The following is a 25568-nucleotide window of genomic DNA, read 5'->3' on the forward strand; positions in this document are numbered from 1 at the left end:
CAATCACCCATAGGCATTGCATAATAAATGAACATGGATGTCCTCATATGATACTTTGCTTATGAAAATAGGACTTGAACTGAATTTAGCCTTTGGGCTGTAGTTTGCTCTAGACTAAAATATATTAGGTGTAAAACCTAGTAAAAGTTGTATAGCAGCTCTGTTTTGTTTTTTTAAAGATTTTATTTATTTATTCATGAGAGAGACAGAGACAAGGCAGAGACATAGGCAGAGGGAGTAGCAGGCTCCCAGCAGGGAGCCTGATGTGAGGCTTGATCCCGGTACTCTGGGATCATGCACTGAGCCGAAGGCAGATGTTCAACTTTTGAGCTACCCAGGCGTCCCTTGTATGACAGTTTTAACCAGAAGTCCATTTTAAAAGCTTTGTTTGTTTTAAAATTCATATTATTTGTTTGTTGCTAGCTAATGCGTTCACATAGTTTAAAGTCTAAAAGTTATACATAGGTATACAGAGAAAAATTTGACCCCCACTTCCCCTTCCTTGGAAACAGCCTTTATCAGCTTCTTGTGTAGCATTCTGGAAACACTCTGGCTAAGCAAGCAATAACAAATATGTTGTCTTCTGTTTTATCTTTCTTTCTTTCTTTTTTTTTTTGTGGAAAGATAACAAAATTTACATTTTTAAGTGTATATAGCATTAGGTGAATTGGCATTCATGTGAGTACATTCACATTGCTGTGCAACCATCTTTTAAAAAAAAACACAAATATTACTTTTTATGTAGTATTTTTAGTATCTTTTCTCATTTAAAAATATAGAAGTTGAAGCCTATTCCATTTTGTTTTATTTATTTATTTATTTATTTATTTATTTATTTATTTACTTATGATAGTCACAGAGAGAGAGAGAGAGGCAGAGACACAGGCAGAGGGAGAAGCAGGCTCCATGCACCGGGAGCCTGATATGGGATTCGATCCCGGGTCTCCAGGATCGCGCCCTGGGCCAAAGGCAGGCGCCAAACCGCTGCACCACCCAGGGATCCCGCCTATTCCATTTTGAAACATAAAAAAGCTTCTTCATTCTTTTTTATGGCTGTTGCATAATGGAAGGATCATCATTTATTTATGTTGATGACATTTAGATTGTTTCTAACCTTAACAGTAATGTAATGAATAATTTTGTTTATGTACACCTGTCGGACCAAGTTTTGAAAGTAGAATTCCTGGGCCACAGGTTATGTGCATGTATAATTTTGACAAGTATTATTTGACATAATTATTATTATGTAATAATTTATTACATAAATCCTTGTTGGAGGCTGTGCCAACAAACAGTCTTATGAGCATCCTTTTCAGTATAGGGTATTATCAAACTTTATTTTTGCTCTTCTGATAAGTGATAAAAAGGAGTGCCTGGGTAGCTCAGTCCCCTGAGTGTCTGACTCTTGATTTTAGCTCAGGTGATGGTCTCAGGATCCTGAAACCGAGGCCCTCATCAGGCTCTGCACTCAGCAGGAAGTCTGCTTGAGATTCTCTCCCTCTCCCTCTCCTTTTGCCCCTCCCCCTGCTGGCATGCTAGTGCATGCTCTTTCTCTAAAATAAATTTTAAAAAAATAAAAAATAGGTGAGTAAATAGCCTATTGGTATAGCCATTTTGTAATTTTTTAAAAAGATATTTATGAGAGAGAGCGTGAGTGCACATGAGCCAGGGGAAGGACATAGGGAGAAGGAATAGCAGATGCCCCGCTGAGAAGGGAACCCTACTTGGGGTTTGATTCCAGGGCCCAGGTATCATGACCTGAGCTGAAGGCAGATGCTTAACTGAGCCACCCACGCATCCCTGTATTTATTTTTAAATAAAAAATTTTTTAAATTTCATATTTGTAGCATTTGGAAAATGCAGAAAATCACAAAGAATGAAACAGTTACCCAGAATATTTTTACCCAGGGATAAGCACCGTTAATATTTTGGAATACACATGTTTATATAAATGAAAATTATGCCCTATAAATAGTTTTTCATGAGAATAACACTTTCAGGATAAAAGTGTTATAAACATTTCAGGCAGTACATAAACATATAAAGAATTACTTGATGTTTATATCTAATCCCCAAACCTAGAAATATTAATCTGTATGCATATTATTAGTTTAAATGATTTCACATTAATTTATATTAATTTAAGTAACTACATTAATTTATTCTTTTAGTGGTTGATTTGAAAATGCATCTTTTTATTTAAGAATTAAATATTTTCCTTTGACCTGTCTGTTCATGTCCTTTATCCATTTTTCGTTGGATGGTTGGTCGTTTTCCTACTCATTTGTATAGGCTTTTGTAGATCTTGCTTTGTATTGGCTGTGAGAATAGTTACAACTAACTACTTGTACCCACTTTGCCATCTGTCTTTTGACTTTCAGATTTTTAATTTGTTTTTATGAGTCAACTCTATCAAATGTTTCTTTTTTTTTTTTTTAAGATTTTATTTACTTACTCAGAGACACAGAGAGAGACAGAGACAGGAGACGCAGGCTCCATGCAAGGAGTCTGATGGGACTCATATGGGACTCGATCTTGGGACCCTAGGGTCATGCCCTGAGCCAAAGGCAGACACTCAACCGCTGAGCCACCCAGGTGTCCCTATATCAGACTTTTCTTTAATGGCTTCTGCAACTTGAATAACAAATTGCTTCCTCATTGGAAGTTCATAAAAGTTTACAGAAAAATTTGTAACAGAATTTTCCCATGGTTGATTCTGGTACTTTTGAAGTTTCACTTCTTCTTAAAGCGATGTAAATATTTGATCCACCTGGAATTTATCCTGGTATAAGGTGTGAGGGCCATGGCTCCCCAGTTGTCCCAACACCATGCCCCATTACTGAAATGTCGCCTTTGTTTATTTTATTTCCATATGTATTTGGATCACTTTTTGGATTCTCCTTTTCTGTTGCTCCATCTGTCTATATATTTGCTTATACAATTCTATTTTAATTATTTTATCTTTATTTACCTCTGATAGGGCGATAACCCCTTTTGTTCTTTTTTATAAATTTCCTGGCTATTAATTTTAGGATCAGCTTCTATCCAGTTCTGCAGTTATTTATTTATTATTAATTTGGTACTACCTTATTATTATAAATTTACCTGTTACCTAGAATGACTTCCTTACAATGACTCTTGCTATCCTGGAATAAGATATTCCTTACCAACTAGTCTTTGTGTCCTTTAAATAGTATTTTAAAATTTTCTTCGCAGAGATCTTGCATGTTTTATTCTTAGATATTCTTGGATATCTTATTCTATTCTTAGATAGTCTTAGGTTTATTCTTGGATATTTTATATTTTCTGCTATTATTCTTGTTCATTTCTAAATTTTAGCTTTTAAAAACAAATAACGTTTTTCAGCCAAACCCATATGAAAAAGTTAATTTGAAGTTTTCAACTTCCATGTATTTGAATTTTAGTGAATGCCTGTTCTCAAGAGATTTCAAAAGTCATTAGTGAAACAGACTTTCATTCTTAATTCTGCTTTTTGCTACTCTTTATTGTTGTGCACCCTTTACTTTCCCCATGAGCCTTAGTTTCTTCATCTGTAAATTAAAGAATCTGGATCGAATCTTAGCTGAAGTGTGACTTTCAGCTTTGCCTATGTTGATTCTGATGCAGTTAGCATCCTAAGAGATTCCCAGCTGCCTACAAAAGCTCTCTTAATGCTGGGGCCTGACTCCAATAGCTGAGGACCATCTGAGCTTTAGTCCCTGTGGCCAGGGTGGTGGCCTACCATCAAGGCTGTGCTGGGAAGGATACACATTGTCCACCTTGCAGAGCTTTCTGTTTGGTTAGGTAGTTAAAGGCTTAGGGTCCTGGTTTAAGATTGCATGAAGTGTCCTGGTATCTCATTTGGCATTGCTTTTCCTTTCCATTCCCTCCAGACCCTTCCTTACCCTTCAAGTTTACTATCCTCAGGCCATCCACACAACTCCCAGTGCTGCCTTCATTATCTGCTCCTTTCTTTCCCTCTTTCCCTCCTGTTTCTCCTTCTCCCCTGTTCCCCTCTAGCCCCTTACTCACTTAAGGCAGTGGAGCCTCAGAGTAAAAGAACTAGCTTTGCCACTAGCCAGGCCTGTGTTCTGATCCACTGTTGCCTCTCTTCAGCTGTGTGACCTTTGGTAAGATTTAGAGAGAATAAACTCAAAGTGTTAGCATGTGCTTTTTCCAGGAGGTATCAAAGTAAATTAGGTTGCCCAGTCGTAGTAGTAATATGTGCCTGATACATGAAGACTGTGTGCTGGGCTCTGTGATGGCAGTTTTTCTATATAACCCCATGATTCCTCACAAACAGTTCCCACGGTCAGTAGGAAGAGTACCCCATTTGCAAGTGGGAAAACTGAAACCCAGGGAGGGGAAGTGACCTGTTAAAGGTCACACAACTAATGAATATCTGAGCTAGAATTCAGACTCAGTTTTTTGTCTTTTCAAGTTAGTCTTCCTCTAAGGACTTGAATATTTTTTTCCCTCTGTTCTCATAAAGTGACTAGAAAAGTGAAAGCCTCTAGAAACAGGAGTGAAAATAGTCATTTTTCTTAGATTAGCATGGTTTTATAGATCTAAATGGTCTTCATCTGTGCTGTCCGGTACAGTAGCCAGTAGCCTCATGTGGCTTTTAAGCACTTAAGACATGGCTAATAGGACTAAGGAGTTGAATTTTAAGTTAATTTAAATTTAAAGAGCCACAGGTGGCTAGTGGGTGCCATTGAGGCTGGCACAGTTGTAGATGAGGGGTTGCAGCTCAGGTCCTGAGTAGGTCATTTGGGAGCATTCTCCCTCCCCTTTCCTTCTCCCTCCCACTGCCCCTCCCACCACAGTGGGGGTTGTTTTTGGATGGAGGATACCTTCTTGAGTTTAATTTTTATTGCTTCTTTAATTCTAACAGTGTGAAGAGTGCCAGTGCTGGCAGCATGGGGTCTGCATGGGATTACTGGAAGAAAATGTGCCTGAGAAATACACCTGTTATGTTTGCCAAGACCCTCCAGGTAGAGATTTCTGGAGTCAGGGATTTTAACAATATGTAACCTTTTCCACAGCCAACCATCCAGCAGCCTCACTGTCTCTGGTCTGAGAGTTACTTCTCTGACATGGCTAGACTGACTCCTTCTTGCCCCTGTTGCTAGCCTACCTGGTAGCCTGCTATCCTGAACTTTGCAGTGAGAGAGCATGTGTGAAGCTTGTGGAAAGCCTAGCCTTGAGCTATAATTATTTTTTTATTGTAAAAATTGTATAATATATGATCTACCCTCTTATCAAATTTTTAAGTGTACAGTACAGTATTGTTTATAAACTATTAGCACAATGTTATACAGCAGATCTCTAGAACTTTTTCATCTTGCATGTCATGACTGAAACTATAAACTGTGGAATGCTTTACAGGTTTGCGTGTTTAGGGGCCATGCCAGTCTTCTCTGTATTGGGCTAGTTTTACAGTATGTACTGCTGGAGTAAGCACCTTTTGCTTTTATTGAAGGTTCTTGAAGATGTGGGTGGTCTTTGGCTTTTTGGGGCTGTTGGAGGGTTAGGAACCTGCCTCTGCTCCCTCTGGTGGCACCTGCCTTCCATTGCATCATTGCCACATGGAGGAGAGACACCATTGAGGGGAAGGGGAAAGGTGTAGTTGATAGGGCTTAACTGCTCTCCAAACCAGCTAATTAATTCTGTAACAAGATCAGTTAGTTTCATTGTTCCATAGCTGCATGGCTGGCCTGTGGCTTTTGGGTTCCCCTTTCCAGAAGTCTTACATATCTGTGGTTCTTGTCTTGCCGTCAGTGGGGTGGTGACATCTTTTCCCTTCACCACCTGTAAGATTTCTCCTTTTGGCTCCAGTCCCGTGATCTCAGGTGAGGCAAGGCTAGACAATGCTTAAGTGCCTCTACTTCTGTTGATCCTTTTTGTCTTATGAAGTGGGCCTGGCAGGGACTCCTAGTCCCTTTTTTGCTTATGAGGAAAAAATTGATGCCCAAGGACATGAATGACTTTCCCATTCTCATTAACCAAATTGGAATTAGAACTGATTTGTGGTGTCAAATCTTGATTTTGCTGGTTGTGAAGAGAGGGGCTAGTCACTGTAGTTTGTGTTCTAGCAAGTGTGTCCCCTTGGGACCTGATGACTTCTGTTGTGACACTGTATCTCCTTGTGCTAGATTAGTCCACAGATGGAGAGGAATCTGCTCATTTGTCCCTTTATTCTAAGGAAAGAATATGGCCAGAAGATTAGTTTATGAATCATAGAATATTATTGATGGGCAGGATCTCAGAGACCACTTAGTTCAGCCCTGACATTTGATAGGTGGGCAAGTATAGGCCCAGAAGGGACATGAGGCTAAGATCAGTCAGCAACTTAGTGCCAGATAGGAGACAAGAGCCATGGTCTTTGACTTTAGTTTTAGCAAATAGGTGGTACTGTTCTAAATCCTGTTGCTTAGGCCACTCATGCAGCAGGTGCCTCTGAAATGCCACACATAGTCCCTAGGGCTCCTTAGCACTGTTTAAAAATCTCTTTTGCCTACTTTATTATCTCTCACTCCTTCCCTCCCTTTACTTTTCCCTTTTTACAAACCCTACACACCATCTTCATCAACTCCTCTGCACTTGCTGAACTTTTACAACTCTAATTGCCAATGCTATAAATAGACTCCTCCTTGAATTGAGTACTCTGTGTCTTTTACATTTATGTTTATATTTTATAGTCTATGTTTGACTCTGCAGTGTCTTAGACCAGAATTTTGACCTAACAGATTTCTTTTTTTTTTTTTTTTTTTAAGATTTTAAAATTTACTCATTTGAGAGAGAGGGAGAGACAGAGCCCAAGCAGGGGGTGAGAGAGAGGGAGGAGAAGCAGACTCCCTGCTGAGCAGGGAGCCCCATGTAGGCCTTGATCTCAGGACCTGAAGATCATGATCTGAGCTGAAGACAGATGCTTAACCATCTGAGCCACCCAGGCACCCCCAGATTATTCTTTAAAGGTTACTTAAAGAGGGGATCCCTGGGTGGCTCAACAGTTTAGCACCTGCCTTTGGCCCAGGGCACAATCCTGGAGTCCCAGGATCGAGTCCCACGTCAGGCTCCCAGCATGGAGCCTGCTTCTCCCTCCTCCTGTGTCTCTGCCTCTTTCTCTCTAATCATAAATAAATAAATAAATAAATCTTAAAAAAAAAAAAAAGGTTACTTAAAGATGTTTTTAACAGAATTGATGACATCCCTACCATGTGTTTTAGTAAAGCCAGAAAGAGCCCAAAGACCTTAGTAGGGATTGTATGGTTATTTCAGGGTTTTTATAGATATGGAGAGGTAAACGCTTGTCTGGTTGAAAGTTGTTCCCTAGGCTTTTGGAGCAGGTAACATCGCTGAGTCCTGTGTAGTTACAGTTCTTCCTGAGGATCCTTGTAATAAACAAGACCACGGAAACCATCCAATTCATCTGTTACTGCAATAGATGGGAAATGAAGGTGCAGAGAAGGGAGGGCGCCTATTTTTTATATTTAGTAAGGTGGGAGGTAACAGTTGGAAGGGGGACTTGGAGCTTCTTTACACTTGATAAATCCATTCAAGATTCTTCTGCCAAATGCTGGGGATACAACCATGAACAAGATGGTTCCTATTATTTTTGCTCTAAGTGGGGTTTGGGCCAGAAACAGATGTCAAAATAAGTCAAATAAGCAAGATGTTAGCTGGGCATGACTGCTCTTTGACAGGGGGTAGGGGTAAGGGGAAATACGGTAAGCAACCAGTATCTGGGAACTTATCTGGGAACCAGTTAAAAGCATTGAAGAGGCTTTCTTACTTTGGAAGGTAACATAAGGCCTGTCTGAGGGGAGTGAAAAGATGCCAGTCCTTCAGAGACCTTCGAAAATAATGCTCCAGAGGGGATCTAGAGCAGAGATCATAAGACCAAAAACTTGGATGTTTTCCAGAAACTGAAAGGAGGCCACTGTAAGGATAAAGCAAGGAGGGCAGGAAGGAGCTGGGTCTTGTCAGCCTCATTAGGCTAGTGTTAGGGCCTTGGCTTTTTTTCTTTTCTTTTCTTTTCTTTCTTTTTTTTTTTTTTTTTTTTCTGTATTCAGTAGGAGGTCATTGAAGGTTTTAAATAGGAGGGTACGACGATGTGATTTAAATTTAAGGAGATACCCAGGTTCCCACTTCACCTCTGGCCCGTTCTAAGATGTCAGAAAATATAGGTCTTACTGCCTTATTCCAACCCCTGGTAGAGAGCCCAGAATATAGTAGGTGCCAAGTACATGTTTATTGGATGAATAAATAAAATGAACATACTGGTCCATCCTTCCAGTAATTTATGTGATAATTGTGCAGTGATGCAATGGTCTGTGTTTCCTTCAGACCAAGTATTAACTCTCTGATTGTCACTGCTTTAGGTCAAAGACCTGGCTTCAAGTACTGGTATGACAAGGAGTGGTTGAGCAGGGGACATATGCATGGCCTGGCATTTTTGGAAGAGAATTACTCCCACCAGAATGCCAAGAAGATTGTGGCCACCCACCAGCTTCTCGGAGATGTGCAGAGAGTGATCGAGGTTCTGCATGGCCTCCAGCTCAAGATGAGCATCTTGCAGTAAGTGTGGCACCTCCAGCTTTGGGGATGAGTCTGATTTGACATGGTCTGGTGGGGGAGGGGGCGCAAGATAAATTTGAGATTGGAAAGCCACAAAATCAGTAATAAGACCAATGAGTTTGAGACTTTTACTAAAAAATTTTCAGCTATGTCTCACGCTTTTGGCGAAGATCAAGTGTAGTGTCTGTTCTTAGCGGTTTATTTTTTTATTTTTTAAAGATTTTATTTATTCATGAGAAACACACAGAAAGAGAGAGGCAGAGACATAGGCAGAGGGAGAAGCAGTTTCCATGCAGGGAGCCTGATGTGGGACTCCATCCTGAGACTCCAGGATCATGCCCTGAGCTGAAGGCAGGTGCTTAACCGCTGAGCCACCCAGGCATCCCTGTTCTTAGCAGTTTTATATCTGATACATCCTCTGTCTGAGGACAATATATTATTATTATTTTTTTTTAAAGATTTTATTCATTTATTCATGAGAGACGCAGAGAGAGGGAGAAGCAGAGACACAGACAGAGGGAGAAGCAGGCTCCATGCAGAGAGCCCAACGTGGGACTCGATCCCTGGTCTCCAGGATCATGCCCTGGGCTGACAGCAAAGCGCTAAACCTCTGAGTCACCCAGGCTGCCCTGAGGACAATATATTAAATGGATTTTGGAACTAGATGTAATAGGAGCTTGTTCCAGCCACTCCATGCATTGACCTGATAATTGTAGTATTTCCAGGAACGTTGCACCCCCTTGGGGGGAAAATGTCAGTTACATGATAAACATTAAAAAAAAAAAAAAAAAAAGAACCTTATTTAGGTAGAATTTATATATAATTAAGTTTACTCATTTTACGGGTTCATTGAGTTTGGACAAATGTATTCACCCTAGTAACCACCACCATAATGAAAATACGGTGTATGCATTTATAGTTTATGTATTGTTCTGGGTACAGTTCTGAATTTTTTTTATTGTGGTAAATAAAATATGCATAATATGAAATTTATATTTTATAAAGAGTCTTACATGTTTTTAATATATAGTTCAGTAGTGTTAAATACATTTATCTTGTTGAAACCAGTCTCCTTAACTCTTCATCTTGCAGAACTGCAACTCTGAATTGGTTAAACAACTCCTTTCCATTTTGCCTCCTCCCTGCCTCTGGGGACCACCATTCTGCTTTGTGTTTCTATGAAACTGACTACTCTAAATGCCTCATATAAATAGGATCCCACAGCATCTGTCTTCTTTGTTATTATTTCAACTCACTTAGCATAGTATCTTCAAAAATTCATCTGTAGTATGGCCTGTGTCTGAATTTCCCTTTTTAAAGGCTAAATAATCATCTGTTACAGGTAATGCTGCATTTTGTTTATCTGTTCATCCTTAACACCCTTGACAGTAAACAAAGTAAGATTAAAAGCTGCTGGAAGAGATAATATTGGCAGGCCTGCTCTCCAGCCTAATAGTTCCTCAAAAGTCTTTCTCTTAATGGCTTGCTTATGCAAAGAATTTTAAGTGTTCTGGAACTGGACTTCTGACTTTTAGTGGCTAGAAGTTTGAGGAGTGAAATTGAGTGTAAATTCCCCTTCCATGGTTGCATTCTATGTGTCAGATGACCCAAGTTCATGTAAGTTCTGAGAAAGACATGTAGCTCTTACTGGGGTCTCTTGGCTTTTGTAACCTACTCCCATTTTACCAAATAGGAGATCTGAAGCCTTATATGAGGCAGTTGCTCTCCCATGATTACCAGGGGTAGAATCAGGTCTAGAACCCCAGGCTTGGCTCCTATCAAGTATTTGTCCTCACCTTTCTAACTTCCTTCTCAATGTTCCATGCATTTTCCAGCAAGATTTCCTTTGTGTAAGTTAGTCCTGGAGGCCCCTCAGCAGCAGGCTCAGTGTCAGAGCCCTGGGATGGTGGAACGGGGGTTTTGCTTTCTCTTGCATTCTTGTGCATATAGGCCTGGTGGCTTCAAGAACTGGCAGGACAAGGAGTGTTTGAGCAAGGTATATATATTGGTATATATATATACCAATTCAGACATGGTATATATATTGGTTTGGGTATAAGCTAAGGTACTGTAACAAAGACCCAAAAAATAGAGGCTAAAAAAAAAAAGAAATATTCTTTGTCACATAATGAATGGTCCATGGGTAGTAAGGGATCCAGGCTAGGCAGATGGCCTTTTTTCCAGGATTCCACCTGTGGCCTTGGAGACTTGGGTTCCTTCTGTCTTATGGCTCTGGCATTCCATTGGGGTTCTTCTCACCTGCGTGGTTGAAACAGCCTCACTGTACCTCAACTGTTCCAGCCCCCAGGTGGGGAAAAAGAGAAACAGGGGAAAGCAGGCAGCCTTCGTGAACACACCTAACTGAAGAGAAGGCTGTCCATGTGCTCTGTTTGAACCCAGGAGTAGGGAAGGAGGTGGGTATAAGAGAATGGGAAGATAATTGCTGGGGAAGTTAGCTGTCACTGTGACAATAGCTGTTGAAGTGAACTGAATCAAGTGACAGCCCTGGATAAGGTATCAGAGGTAAACTTGGGGCACCTGAGTGGCTCAGTCGTTAAGTGTCTGACTCTTGATTTTGGCTCAGGTCATGATCTCGGGGTCGTGAGATTAAACCCCATGTCAGGCCCTGTGCTCAGTGGGGAGTGTCCTTGAGATTCTTTCTTCCTCTGCCCTTACCCCCTTCACTTGTGAGCACTCTCTCTCTGTCAAATAAATCTTTAAAATATGTCAGAGACAAGCTTTTCCTCACATTTTATAAAATCAGAAAACTTTATCCCAAATTGATTTCTTCTTAATGAGATGCCAGAAATTGAAGCTGATAGAAGGTGGTCTGTGTAAGGGCCGGGAAAAACCTCAGGTGATGCTCATGATTGTAAACTCTGCTTTATTTCTTTTCATTTGAAGATGCATTCGGATGGTGTTTTCTTTTTTCTTACTGAAATACCAGTGCTCCTGGCTCTATCCCATGTTCTGGAACCTTTTCTATTCTGAATTCTCCTTTAGGTCCTTCCTCTTTATAGCATTGACTTTGTAGTGGAATTAAATCTGACTTTTCCTAGCAATTCAGATGAAGGTATAGGGAGATCTTGTTCATCATTATATGTGGAGAAAAGATCCTGGTGGGGTGGGGGAGTTGGTCCCATTATGTCTGTGTACACATGAGTAGTCTCTGTTGTCACAAGTTCTGGGTCCTCATTCTCAGAAATGCTGTTCCTAAGTGGCTTGGCAGGTTTATTTTCAAAGGCAAACTATAACTGGTAGTAACCTCAGAGCATCTATTGTCATTTAAAAAGTAGCATATGTGGTTGTACATTCCTTCTTCATAAAGGCCAGGAAGTTATCTTTGTGTGGAAAAGTAGCTGGGGCTTCAGGTATTACCTAGGAGGGCAAAGATTCTAGGAAGGGGGAAGCAAAGACTTGTGATTTTCATGCAAGAGAAGGTCCGTACTGGGGCCTATATGCTCCAGTTAACAGATTTCAGACTATAGTAAACCTGAAAGTTAACAATGACTCTCACTTCCCCTGATTCAGAGGGATGTCTGGCATCTTGTATTCCTGGTACAGATTGTGATACCCTACCAGCAGTGGTCCAGGGACCTACTGCCTTGACTTTGTTGTTTCCTGTCCTTCTCCAGTGGATAGGAGGGGTTGTTGGTGATCGGTGGAGAGGGCGAGCTAAGAAAGGACACTTGTAGCCCTTTGAGAGCAGAATTTTAGGTTCTGTAAGATCACTCCATGCTTTCACGTATGGCCTATTCCATTTGTGCAGGACAGCTTCAATCAAGTGTATGTGGAGGGGTACCCATATATTGGGGTTACTGGTGAGTAAGCTTGTGCTTTCAGTGTATTTCAGCTGGAGGCTGGAAAGGTGCTATCGACTGTATCATGGGATGATTCTTCTTTATCTCAATCACATGGGATTGTTCCAAGCGTCATAGGATGTTAGGCATCCTTGGATTCAGTGAACTAAATGCCAGTAGTACCCGTCAGTCATTGTGGCCATTAGAAAGGTCCCTACACATTTCTGAGGGTCTCTGAACCCAATGTGAGTAGCACCTGTCTCTCTCCAAACACCCCCTAGAGGGCACTGCGCTCCCAGCGAGGAACTCTGGTAACCGATAGGCCTTACTCCAGAAGCCCACTTTTTTTTCCTTCCCTCCCTCCCTTCCTTTTTTCCTTCTTTAAATTTAATGATCAAAGGTGATAGTGGAAGTTTTGGATAGTACAGAAGAGTTAAAAGGTGAAGTTTATCTAGGGTAGCTTTTAAACTGAATAAAATGTATATCCCACAGTGAGAAATATGTTTTATATTCCTCACATATATAAAACTGAAACTAAAATTTCAGTCACTGTTACTTAGAATGGTACAGTCTGATATTTCCTATTCTCTTTTTCCTTTTTCTACAATTGATTATGGTGTTCGCTTCAGCAGCACAGATACTAAAATTGGAACAATACAGAGAAGATCAGCATGGCCCCTGTGCAAGGATGATGCACAAATTCGTGGAGCATTACAAATGATCACGAGCCAGTAGATTAATGTAATGATCCTCCATTGGGTCAAAACTCAAACAGTGAACGATTCTGGGAAACTAAGGTGTTAACACAGTTTAACGTGCACATATTTATAAGCAGAGCTTTCAACAGATTCTCAAAGGAGTCTATGGCTCAAAAAGGGATTAGAATCCTTGTTCTTCAGTAACAAAGTTTTCTCCTTGGAATGGTGAGAGTAAAAGATTTTAGAACAATTTAAAAAATATTTTATTAATGGCTTATATGTAGGTGACTTTGATTCCTGCCCCCTTGACCCATTGTCATTGCATTTTTAAAAAGATTTTATTCATTTGAGAGAGAGAATGAGAATGAGCAGGGGAGAGGGGCAGGTACAGAGAGGGATATGCAGACTCCCCACTGAGCAGGGAGGCCAGTGCTGGACTCGATCCCAGGACCCTGAGATCATGACCTGAGCCAAAGTCAGACTTAACCAACTGAGGCATCCAGGTTACTGAATGTAACTGAAAGTTATTGCATGCCAGGATTATCATGCCTGCTTATTTGGTTAGTTTTAGTAACTCACATTTGAAGAGTACTTTGCTAACAAACTACTTTTATTTGGATTAATGCACTTAATCTTTACCAAAGTCGTTGGCTAAAGGCAGACAAATACTTAGCCTAGTTTTGCAGAGGAGGGAATGGGAATGAGTCTGGCTGAGTGACTTAATACAGCTGCACTGCTGATCAGTGGCTGAACTGAAATGCAGTCAAGTCTTCTGACTCCCAAGTCTAATCTTACCATGAGTGTTCACAGCAGGAGCTTGCCTGCCCGTGATCTCCTCAGAGACCATGAATTTATATTCCCTTTTGCTTAGCAAATGGTGGCTTGTGGCCAGATGGCCCAAGTGGGGAGTTCTTCTTCCTATTGGGAGAGTGGGAATTGAGAAGCCACTGCAGTGGTCGCAGTTACTCCAAAGCCCTTTCTGTGTTTGTCCTCCCAACAGAAGCAGGGAGCATCCTGATCTGCAGCTGTGGTGTCAGCCTTGGAAACAGCACTCAGGGGAGGGGAGATCTCATTCGAAACACATCCACGTCACTGAAGCCAAGAGCAAAGAGGAAGTCCTGAGCTATAGAACTTTGAATGGGGCAGTGGAGAAGCCCTTGCCCCTCCCCATACCCCGGTCTATGGAGGAGTCCTATATTACTAGCGAGCATTGTTATCAGAAGCCCCGTGCCTATTACCCTGCTGTGGAGCAGAAGCTGGTGGTGGAGACTCGGGGCTCTGCCCTCGACGATGCAGTCAACCCCCTCCATGAGAATGGTGATGATTCTCTCTCTCCACGTCTGGGCTGGCCTCTAGACCAAGACAGGAGTAGGGGGGACAGTGACTCCAAATCTAGCTCCCTAAAGGTATGTGGCTCACTTGTACTTGTTCTTAATTTAGTATTTGAGTGCTTGAGCTCCACTTGTAGGGTTCTGTGGAAGATGCTTTTTTTTTTTTTTTAAGATTTTATTTATTCATCAGAGACACAGAGAGAAAGAGAGGCAGAGACATAGGCAGAGGGAGAAGCAGACTCCATGCAGGGAGCCTGATGCAGGACTCGATCCCAGGTCTTCAGGATTATGCCCTGGGCCGAAGGCAGCGCTAAACTGCTGAGCCATCCGGGCTGCCCTGAAAGATGCTTTTTGTAAAATTGTATTTAAATTTGCTTATCAAAAAAAAAAAAATAAAAAAAATAAATTTGCTTATCATAGGTGTTTTCTGGTCAGTTAAAATGGTTGTAAAGTCAGGAGAGCCCAATTAAACCAGAGATCACAGGTTCCAGGAAATGCCCACAAAATGACATAGTCACTAGGGGTGGGAGGTGGAGAGGTGGGAAGAATTGAGAAGGATAGTGTTGACACTTGATAAATGGAAGTTAGGTAGGAAAATTGTTTTTTTTCTTTAATGGCGTTTATGTTGTAATTGCACCTAGCTGCTAAGTCTTAGCATGAGCAAAGAATGAGTAAAATGTTTTGTTAGGCATAAGTTTTTCAGTACAATTGTATGATAGCTTTACTTTGGCTTTTAACTTTGTAGCCCTGACATAAAAACAGTCCATTTCGTCAGAATATTTAATGGTTTCATCAGCTTGCCCAAGAAAAACTCAGTTTTTTGTTACTCGAACCATGCTCTTCTAGAGCCTCTTTGTGTCATTTTCCTGCCAATATTGTCATCTTTAACTGTTCACTTATGCCCTTCTGTCCTGTCCTCAGTTGGTCAGTGAGGCTTTGTGTAAGTGGAGAGCTTCTCCACCATCATCATCCTTCCTTTTAAATTTTCTTTTAAATTTTACCCTGTGGCTGGCATCATCAGCATTTAGATATGTTACTGCATGTTGCCAAGTGGGACATCCTAAATGATAAGCCACTCACGGGTGGGCACTGTACCTCTTTCAGCCTGTCCCCTTGCCAGTGCTGGTCATGGTTGGTGAGGTTGGTCTTTGGAGACAGACCCAGTGTCATGTCTGGGCTTAGCCATTTACTGTGTGATGCTGAGCAGGTCAGCATCCTTAGATGTGTCTCTTCACCTATCTGTGGGAGGGGCCAGTGCCCATCCCTCTAGTTACTGTGCAGTGTGTCTGCGAAAAACCGTCAGTACAGAGCTTTGCACAGTCAGCTCTAATAAATATTAGCTCAACTTTTTCATTTCGAATGAATGAATGAAAGGTTGAGATCACAAACGGTAGAAACCATTTGTGATCGTAAAACTAGGCAGATTTCCTAAAGACATCTGCCACGTAATAAAAAGTCAGAAAATACGAGGCCTAAACAAGGCAGCTAGGATTAAAAATATCTTTCATTCATGGCAAGCTGACCATAGGCCAGCATGGTGTTTTATAAACCTTATATATTTCATTCTCATGAACCTAAAAATTGGGTTTCACTACTTGCATCTTTCCCATAAGAGAACAGAGGCTCAGAGAGGAAAAGTAACTAATCTAGGCTCACACATTCAGCAAGACAAGAAGCTAGGACTTAAAACTAGTTTGTCTGAGTCCTGCTAAGTAACATACTAATTCCTGTCTGCACCCATCCTGTTCTACTCTGATCTCAGGGCTCTAGAAGCCATTCTGTGAGGCCTATTTTGGGTCTGGAGCATTGGGCCAGTCACTAGGAAGCAGTTGTGAGGCCTCTTGATGCCCTAAGGTGTTTGTGATTGCTGCCCCAGGCATACTTCTGCCTGGTGTCCAAGACAGGAGAGGGAGATAGATAGAGGTTTGGAATATTCAGACTGCAGCTGGTTTTTCAGATGATTGCAAACACTGGCTAGTTGGAGAATGGGCTGGGAGCAGTCTCCACACAGTAATTTAAATACCATTCCATTCCTAGGTGAGAGAATATGTCTCCAAAAAGGTCCTACCCGAGGAAGCCCCTACTCGGAAGCTGCTGGACAGAGGCGGAGAGGGGCTGCTGAGCTCCCAGCATCAGTGGCAGTTTAACCTGCTGACCCATGTGGAATCCCTTCAGGACGAAGTCACGCATCGGATGGACTCCATTGAGAAGGAGCTGGATGGTAGGGCTGCATCTCTGGCTCTCCCACAGATGCTGCATTCTTGCCTCTTTTTTTTTTTTTTTTTTTTCCAGCCTCCTCCACCCACATCCGCCCCCTCAGGCACCTAAGGTCTGTGTAATGTCAGGAGTCCTTAACTTACCTAGTGCCTTCTGCAAAACAGAGTGCAAAAGTGTAACTAGACTCTGCCTACAGGCTGTGTGCAACCTGAGCAAATCTTTGCCGGTGGAGTTCCATGGGGAATTTCAGCTTGGACTTAATATTGTTTTGGATGTCTTTGAGGATTAATCTGAAGAAACCTTTTATTTTGGCCTTTCATCAAATCTAAACTGAAGCCTTCTCTTCTTTATCAGTAGAGGTTTAAGAACTTGACTGAATCATTTGGGTAACCCTGGGTATTTCTCCCAGGTGTTAGAGGTAGTAGATGGGCCTGATGATCATGCTCAAGTTTAGTCTTTTTTGATCCCTAGGAAGTTGCCAGCTTGTTTTTTTTTTTCTTTGTTTTTTTTGTTTGTTTGTTTGTTTGTTTTTAAAAGATTTTATTTATTCATGAGAGAAAGGCAGAGACATAGGCAGAGGGAGAAGCAGGCCCCCTGCGGAGAGCCCGATGTGGGACTTGATCCCAGGACCCCAGGATCACACCCTGAGCAAAAGGCAGATGCTCAACCACTGAGCCACCTAGGCATCCCGACTCCAGCTTGGTTTTTTTTTTGTTTTTTTTTTTTTTTTTTTTTTTTTTTTTTTCCAGCTTGGTTTTTGAAGACAGAATTCCTTGATTGTTCACTTATTTCTTATTTGTTGTTTTCATTCTTAAAATGGAGCCAAATTGAAAAGTAAATATTCCATTTGAGGAGTCTGAGTATAGTCAGGCTACCACTACTCTAATTGAGGATATAAAATTACTTGTAGGATGCCTGGGTAACTCAGTGGTTGACCATCTGCCTTCAGCTCAGGGCATGATCCCAGTCCAGGGATAGAGTCTCACATCGGGCTCCCCGGGGAGCCTACTTCTCCCTCTGCCTATGTCTCTGTCTCATGAATTAAAAAACCAACAAACTACTTGCATGAAATAACTCAGAAAGATGCCATACGTTATATAGGCTAGAGTCATGAGGTGTGGCCATAGCACATGCATGGCCAAGGCCCTGCCAAAGGTGAAGTATGGCAAGGGAAACAGTAACAGGAAGGCTTCCTGAAACTTCTGGGTCTGAAGCCGAGCCTTGAGGAGAGTTGAGGTTTTCTGTGGGAGAGGGGGTGACTCAGTGGGTGATAAGAGGACTAGCCTGACTGGGAAAGGGTTGTCCTGTGGGAGGAAAGTAAGAGAAGGACCTCCATGCTTCTGTCCTGCTGCTGAGGCAAATCTGAGGAACAAGGAATGGGAGACTAATTCAGAGTCCATTCTGAGGGCACTTCTGGAAGAGGGGTGTTTCTGTCTCTTGTACTCCTAAAAGGTTTCCTTGGGCTCCTTAGGATGCTAACTGATGCCACTATCTGAAAACCCTGCTATTCTCTAGCTGAAAGAGGATTGAATCCCAGACTGGAAATTATGGATTTTGAGAGAATGGCAGTAGGAGTAGGAGTGGCTCTGTGTCCCTGAGAGTAGGCTTAGCCCCGTGGAAACAGGGAGAGTGTTCTGTTGTTGCCAAAGGACCATGCCTCTGGGGGAGACATCAGAGTTCCCTACTTACTCACTGACTTGCCACTCCCATCCAGTCTCATGGCTGGTGTGGTGAGGAGGATAAATCTGAGCTCCCTTCTTTGGCTTTCCTGAGGGCCTTTTAGGTGTCCTACTGATCTGAGGTCATGTACTCTGTTAGTGTTCTGATACTCCAGGCTCTGAGATATGAAAATCAATTATAAATCTTAAAGATTTTCTTCAGATAAACAGACTTTTCCATTGTACTTAATTAAAATTTATCAGAATCCCATTTTATTCCAACTATAATAGGAAGTGTGAACTCTTTAGTTCATCCAAATACCATTAAGATAAACTGAGCTTTTATAAGAATTTGGATATAGTGTTCCTTTTAAGAAACAGCTAGTAAACTATTCTGTTGACTGATTTATACTTTAAAAGAGTTATTGTTTTATATTAACATAATTTAATAATTTATGTAGTTGTACAAACAGTTGTAAAAGCAAAAGATAAGATTTTTAATGACCATGAAAATATTGAATCTTTTAGCATTAGAAACATTATCTTAAGAAAAAATGTTACTTTAGTGAGCATTGGCCTCTATCTAGATGGTCTGGGAGAGTGTATATGAAATAGAACTTTACCTTTGTGACCTTCTGCCTTGCTTACAATCATTATACTCCTGAGAAGCTGTGAGCTTCCTTAAAAGAGAAACTTGGGGTGATGGTTCAGCCCATGGTACAGAGAGAAGACTGGCCTCCTGGATGCTGGAATCCAGAGGAGATGCTGTTGGTTTCCACAGTTCCAGGTCATCTTCAGTCCTGTAGATCTAGAGAGAACACTTCCACCTTAGGGGCTCATAACACTCCTTTTAACCAAGCCCAGAGACTACCGAGTGGCCTAGACTCTTCTGGTCTGCACACTGATGCTTTCTCCTTGTGCATGCCTTCTGGATCACCACAGTATTGGGGGCTGTCTTTGGTGAGCCTGAAACCAGATATGAAGTAGAGCCTATGCAGCCTCTCAGCAATTGTAGGATCATCTTGTCAAGGATAGACTAACATTCTGTGTTTTGAAAATCACCCAGCCAGTCCTCACTGCTGCCTTTTCTCTTCTCTTCCCTTCCCTTCTTTCCTTCCTTCTTTTCTTTCTTTCTTTCTTTTTCTTTTTCTTTCTTTCTTTCATTCATTCATTCATTCATTCATTCATTCATTCATTCATTCATATATTTGAGAGAGAGAATGAGCACCAGCATGGGGAGTAGCAGAGGGAGAGAGAGAAGCAGACTCCCCACTGAGCAGGGAGCCTGATGCACGGGGCTTGATCCCAGGACCCTGAGATCAGTACCTGAGCTGAAGGCAGACACTTAACCTAATGAGCCACCCAGGCACCCCGACTGCCTCTTTTCTACACTCATCCAGATGGGCTCTTCTGGCATTGATTTGGCTTTTTCTCCATTTATTCTTGTGCCCTTTTGCTGAGCAGTCCCCTGTCTCCTTCTGGTTTTTTTCCTTAAAGAATAACTGATGTATTGAAAATGGTCACTGTGGAGTTTTTCTTGCTCAGCAGGTCACTAGTCACTCTCATATGACTTTGATCCTTTACTCATGACTTTCAGGTTCAGGTCTGAGAGGCAGTCTTATTTTTCTTATTTTCAGGTCCTTGTAGTTGTTGGGATGAGGTGTAGGGGTTGTTTCTCATCCTTGGAACCCCTAAGTACCAGCAAGAAATCAGAGGGAGGTAGGTGAGTTCTGTGGAGCCTGAGCAGTCAGTGGGACACTTTGCTAGGCCATTCTTACACTTTCTCACTGCCTTTGCTGAGTGCCTGCTATGTTTCGGGCGCAATTGAGAATTAGGTATATAATGGGGAGCAAGGTGAACCTCTGCCCTCATGGAACTTGATTTTGTGGCAGAGATAGGTACTAATTAAATTTATCTGGGGATCCCTGGGTGGCTCAGTGGTTTAGTGCCTGCCTTTGGCCCAGGGCGTGATCCTCAGGTCCTGGGATGGAGTCCCACGTCAGGCTCCAGGCATGGAGCCTGCCTCTCCCTCTCCCTCTGCTTCTGCCTCTGCCTGTGTCTCTGCGCCTCTCTCTCCCTCTCTCTCTTTCTCTCTCTCTCTCATGAATAAATAAATAAAATCTTAAATAAAATAAAATAAAATAAATTTATCCCATTATATGTACTTATAAACTATGGTAAGTGCTCCAAAGGAGGAAAGCATGTGATCACATAGCACCCTTGATTTAACACAGTGACTAGTAGAGTTGGGAAGGGCTTCTCTGACAAGTAACTTAAGGGAACAAAGGATTTTGAAAGGTGAGAAAAAAGGTGGAGGGCTAGATCTAAGAAGGGAAAAGGATTATGTGTGAGGCTGTAAACTGAGGAACAGGCAGTAGGTGGGTCCTCTTTCTGTACCTTCAGCTCAAGGGTCCAGAAGGTGCTCAGTACAGGTTGGTTTATGAACTAGAAAGGTTACAGGCAGGCCAGGTTGGGCACAGGCCTCCCCGGAGGGGCCGGCTCTTACCAAAGATGTATGGTTCCAAAATGGCCTCTCCCCAAATGTCAGAGCTTTAGGGAGTAGCTTGGGAAAGAAAAAACATCTTCTGTAGAGAAATCCCTGCTCTCAGAGGCAAGGCAGCTTTTTAAGATACTGAACCAAGATAATCAAGGATATTAGTACCTGGACATCTTACATTAAATACTTAGAAAATAAAGTCATAATATTCTGTGCTACTGATGGTAGGAATATGAAGCAAATCTGAGTTTATAGTAATAAACACAGACTTTTTCAAGTTCCTTTAGATACTCGATTTTCTTTTTTTTTTTTCTTTTTTTTTTTAAATTTTTATTTATTTATGATAGTCACAGAGAGAGAGAGAGAGAGGCAGAGACATAGGCAGAGGGAGAAGCAGGCTCCATGCACCGGGAGCCCGATGTGGGATTCGATCCCGGGTTTCCAGGATCGCGCCCTGGGCCAAAGGCAGGCGCCAAACCGCTGCGCCACCCAGGGATCCCTCGATTTTCTTAATAGGAGTCTAAAACACCAGGCTCACTGATTTCAAACAAGGGAAAACCTTATAAAAATTGGGGAGTAACGTTGAGAAAGGTGGGTTCCTCAAAGCCTTCTAGACTTCAAAAAAAAAAAAAAGCCTTCTAGACTGTAGAGCTGCACTAATACAGTAATCACTAGCTATATGTGGCTCTTTAATGAATTAAAATTGAATAAAATTTGTTTTTTTTTTTTTTTAATTTTTATTTATTTATGATAGTCACAGAGAGAGAGAGAGAGAGAGAGGCAGAGACATAGGCAGAGGGAGAAGCAGGCTCCATGCACCGGGAGCCTGATGTGGGATTCGATCCCGGGTCTCCAGGATCGCGCCCTGGGCCAAAGGCAGGCGCCAAACCGCTGCGCCACCCAGGGATCCCAAAATTGAATAAAATTTGAATTCAGTTTCTCAGGCACACGAACTATGTTTTAAGTGCTCAGTTAGCTACATGTGAGTAGTGGCTACTCTGTAGACAGCACAGACATAGACCATTTCCACTGCAGAAAGTTCTGTTGGACTGTGCTACTCTATAAAGCATTTGAGTTTTGTCCTAGGGGTAATACTTTATAGAGATGATGATGTTTCAGTGTTGCTTGAGGGGCCCTCCCTCCTCGCCCCGTCTAGGGGTAGATGAGAAGATGCTGAGATTCTTGCTGATGTGCTCACAGATGAAGTGTTAGGAGCTCACTGGGTGTTCTCCCTCTTCTGTCTACAGTGCTGGAGAGCTGGCTGGACTACACTGGGGAATTGGAGCCCCCGGAGCCACTGGCTAGGCTTCCGCAGCTCAAGCATTGCATCAAGCAGCTGCTGATGGACCTGGGCAAGGTGCAGCAGATTGCACTCTGCTGCTCAACATGAAACTGGGCACCCAGAACTAGTGGGGGCACTATCCTGGGGTACCTACAGGAGGAGCTTTGCATATTTAAATACATAAACCTAGCATGCCGAATGCACGTGACACCGACTGACTTCAGGGGTCTGGGCAGGGGGTATGATGGACATTGGACAGAGGGGCCATTTTGGCTGCTGGTGGGCAGGGCACTCTGATCTTGAAGCCTACCAAGAAGGTAGCAAATTGACTCTTGGGATTCCCTTCTTCTGTGCACATCGCTGAATGGAGAGTGAGTCTTTTTGCACAAACTTCACTTGAAATCGTGCCACCGATAAATGGAATGAGAGCCAAAAAAGTTTAGTCGGAAACAGTTGTAAATTCAACCTGCAGCTTATTTAATTGACGTTTTTGTCAGGGTGGGGCATATGCCAAGCCTTCTTGTTTCTGCCTGGCATGGATTTAGGCAGCAGGCATCATTTTCATTTTTCCAGCTTCGTGAGAATGTCGTGACTTCACATTCTGTGGAGGTTGGGAAGGAGCAGAGGCCTTGGCTGCCCTGTCTTCTCCTTAGGACTCTTCACTTTTCTCACCACCTGTCTTGCATGACTTCATGGTACCGGGGACAAGTTTTGTATGCTTTTACCCCCAGTGTTGGCTGGGTTATGTCTTTTGTAGCAGAGCCCACACAGCCTGTGGAGGAACTAGAATCTCACTGTAATAAGAATCTAGGAATTCCAAACTGAAGCAGGCAGGGTCTGGAACCCAAAGGACAGCGTTTTCTACCCACTTCTTAATATTGACAACTTCCCGGTTCTATTTAATGTCCAGAAAATGTTTCCCCAAATTTTGAACTCTTTCACTGTAAAGATTTGTTACAAAGAATGTGGTTTGGAGAATTACCTTATTTTATATTGTTGTAAACAAACAAGATTCTACATGTGCCGCTTTTCTCCTTCCCAGAAGGGTATATGTTCAGTAGTTGGCATTTTCAGAATTGTTTTAATATACTTTAACGCTTTAGATTTCCTGTTTGTATTATTTTGTGAGGTCAAGGTGATTATGCTGCTTAAGGTCCAGGTACAATTTGTACCTTTTAAGACAACGTTTGTTACTCTTGCAGGTTACGGTTCCATGTGTAATTGCTATATTGTTTTGTTTTTCCTTACTAGACAAAGTTAAAGAAAATGCTCCATACTTGGAGGAGTGACCCCTTTCACCATTTAGTTTTCTTATCACTAAAGGCAAAAATCAAAGCACAGTTGTCCATTAACTCACAAGTTAATTATGGGTTTATGAATCTGTAATGTTATATGCTGCAAATATTTACTATGTAAACGTGAAGTAGCCAATATCTCTATAGCAATGACAGTATCTCCAGTAACCTTTGGAATGATTAGGCCTTGAAGGCACACTGGTCATTGTGGTCTTGAAGGCCTCTGTTCCAAAATCTGTTTCAGGGAATGCTCTGTCCAGTGATTTCTTCACCATTTGATATAAAACGAATTTAGGACTTTTGACCTGCTGTAGCTTATCCATCAGAGGGAAAACGTGGCTGTGGCATCTGTAGTAAAGCTGACTCAATTCCTCTACAAGAGGCTGTTTCCCATTGCTAACGTTGGCATTTCTGGTGTGGGAAGAAACGTCTAAGGAGAGTGCGTGGCATCTATGTGTTGCGCCATTTATCAGACAGCCACATTAAAAGAATTGTGTTTGTCCAAAAAGGGATGAAACAGAATGATTTTCTGTAGCCACAACTGTGAGGTATGATGACTGTTATATTATTAGATTACTGATTTTTCTTTTCCCAAATCATTTGAGCATCACATCTGGGGAAGCTACAACTTTAAGGGAGTCAATGTCATGTCTTTCTCAGAGGTGGAAGCAGAAACTAAATTACCCTAATTCTGCCAAGTATTGGGTTTATGGTTTATAAAGGAAATAATCCCATTTCACTATTGTGACTTTTGTCCTTAAGGAAGCAGGGATGACTCCAAGTTCTGATAACCTCAGTGTGCTTCTCTAATTTAAAGCCATGTTGAGGGGCTCCATCCCCAATTCCTGGGTCAAGTCGAATTAACCCGAAGTTGGAGCACTGGAAACTGTTATTTGCAAAGATTTTTGTTACCATTTAGAAATATGTACACTACCTAACCTTTCTTTTGAGGAAAACTATCCACCTATAAAAAAAATTGCCTTGACAAAAACAGTTCCGGTGTGACTATAATCATTTTGTTTCTTTAATTAGTGTTATGCAAGGTGGACCCTTGATGAGCCAACATTGCACTGTGGATACATATCTATGTTTACGCGCTATTAGAACAGAAGGCGCTGTGTATAGAAATGTTGCTTTGAAGCAATATTTGCAAAACATGCAAACTTCTGTATCTGTATTTGGAAAAAATAAAACAGGTTTTTGTTGCAATGTTTCAACCATGTTATTATAAAGTTCTGTGCCCTATTTTTAACATGCATTACATAATTTTCTATGAACTTCTCTTTTAGAGGAAGATTTTTACATTGTCAACAGATTTATCTTCTTCAGGGAAGCAGATGCAAGGTCAAGATCCTAAATCCCAAGAAAGTATGCAAAATAATTTTGAATTCATTAGTATTCAAAAGTAAAATGCCCCACACCGTCCTCTAAACCAGTTTAGCTCATGCTTTGTGCTGTGAGCTGCAGGCTTATTAGATTTCAATTGTTGAGAGCAGTGTGGTGAAGATAGGTCTGGCCTTCATATTAAGAGATGGCACCCTTTGCAATTAGGACCCTTTAGAGACCAATCCAAACTGCCTATGGACCCCAACTAGTTCCTTCCTGGGTAGGCAAAAGAATTAAGGAAAAGTAGACTTTAAAATTTAATAGCAGAGATACCCTATTACTTGCCAGATTCCTTCTCTTTCTAAACAAGAGTAGCTCTAGCAATGTAAAAATCCGTTAGTTCACACTGGCTCTACTTAAATCCTAGGGGCCTAAAATATGACAAGAAAGGGGAGTTTGGGGTTTAAACCAGAGCTCAGAAAGAGCTATCTGTAAAGGCCTGCACTAAAAGACTTCCTAAAATAGCCCTATGGCATGGGTCTTTTGGGAAGCCTGTGCCCAAAGGCAGGCCCGTGTAACAAGTTGGTGGCCCAACCTGTATAGAGGTAGCCAGTTAAGCACTTTAAGTGGAGTCCGCTTTCTCCCTGCCACAACCATATCCACTATCTTTTACGGAGGGGGGACAAATTCACATTCTAGTGAAAGGTAGGGGCAAAAAAAAAAGGTAGGAACCCAGCCTGCTAAAGTCCTTTACGTAGACTCCCAACTAAACAAAGGAATCCCAAGTGGGTCCTGTGGGAGGGAGCAGGAGAAAATTTTCCAGACGTGGAGGCCCAGGCCTAGCCAACACGTAAATGATCCCACAAAAGCCAACAAATGCCAAG

At 41.9% G+C, this 25568-nt stretch overlaps 1 protein-coding gene and 1 non-coding gene across 8 annotated transcripts in view; both read left to right on the plus strand.

Moving 5' to 3' along the window:
- Positions 1 to 24575, plus strand: part of PHF20 (PHD finger protein 20) — a 147136-nt gene extending 122561 nt beyond the window's left edge. For all 7 annotated transcript variants that reach the window (XM_072800811.1, XM_072800815.1, XM_072800813.1 and 4 more), the window contains 5 exons: positions 4895 to 4994; positions 8385 to 8580; positions 14079 to 14484; positions 16447 to 16630; positions 22029 to 24575. In XM_072800811.1, the coding sequence (XP_072656912.1) occupies positions 4895 to 4994; positions 8385 to 8580; positions 14079 to 14484; positions 16447 to 16630; positions 22029 to 22171 (1029 nt within the window). In that variant the 3' untranslated portion in view covers positions 22172 to 24575. The remainder of the gene's footprint in view (positions 1 to 4894; positions 4995 to 8384; positions 8581 to 14078; positions 14485 to 16446; positions 16631 to 22028) is intronic.
- On the plus strand, positions 12997 to 13103 carry LOC140618892 (U6 spliceosomal RNA). Its single transcript, XR_012018890.1, has one exon. It is a non-coding gene; the product is annotated as a U6 spliceosomal RNA (small nuclear RNA).
- Positions 24576 to 25568: the final 993 nt, after the last annotated feature.

This window comes from Canis lupus, chromosome 26 (genome assembly GCF_048164855.1).
Source record: "Canis lupus baileyi chromosome 26, mCanLup2.hap1, whole genome shotgun sequence".
NCBI classification, from domain to species: domain Eukaryota; kingdom Metazoa; phylum Chordata; class Mammalia; order Carnivora; family Canidae; genus Canis; species Canis lupus.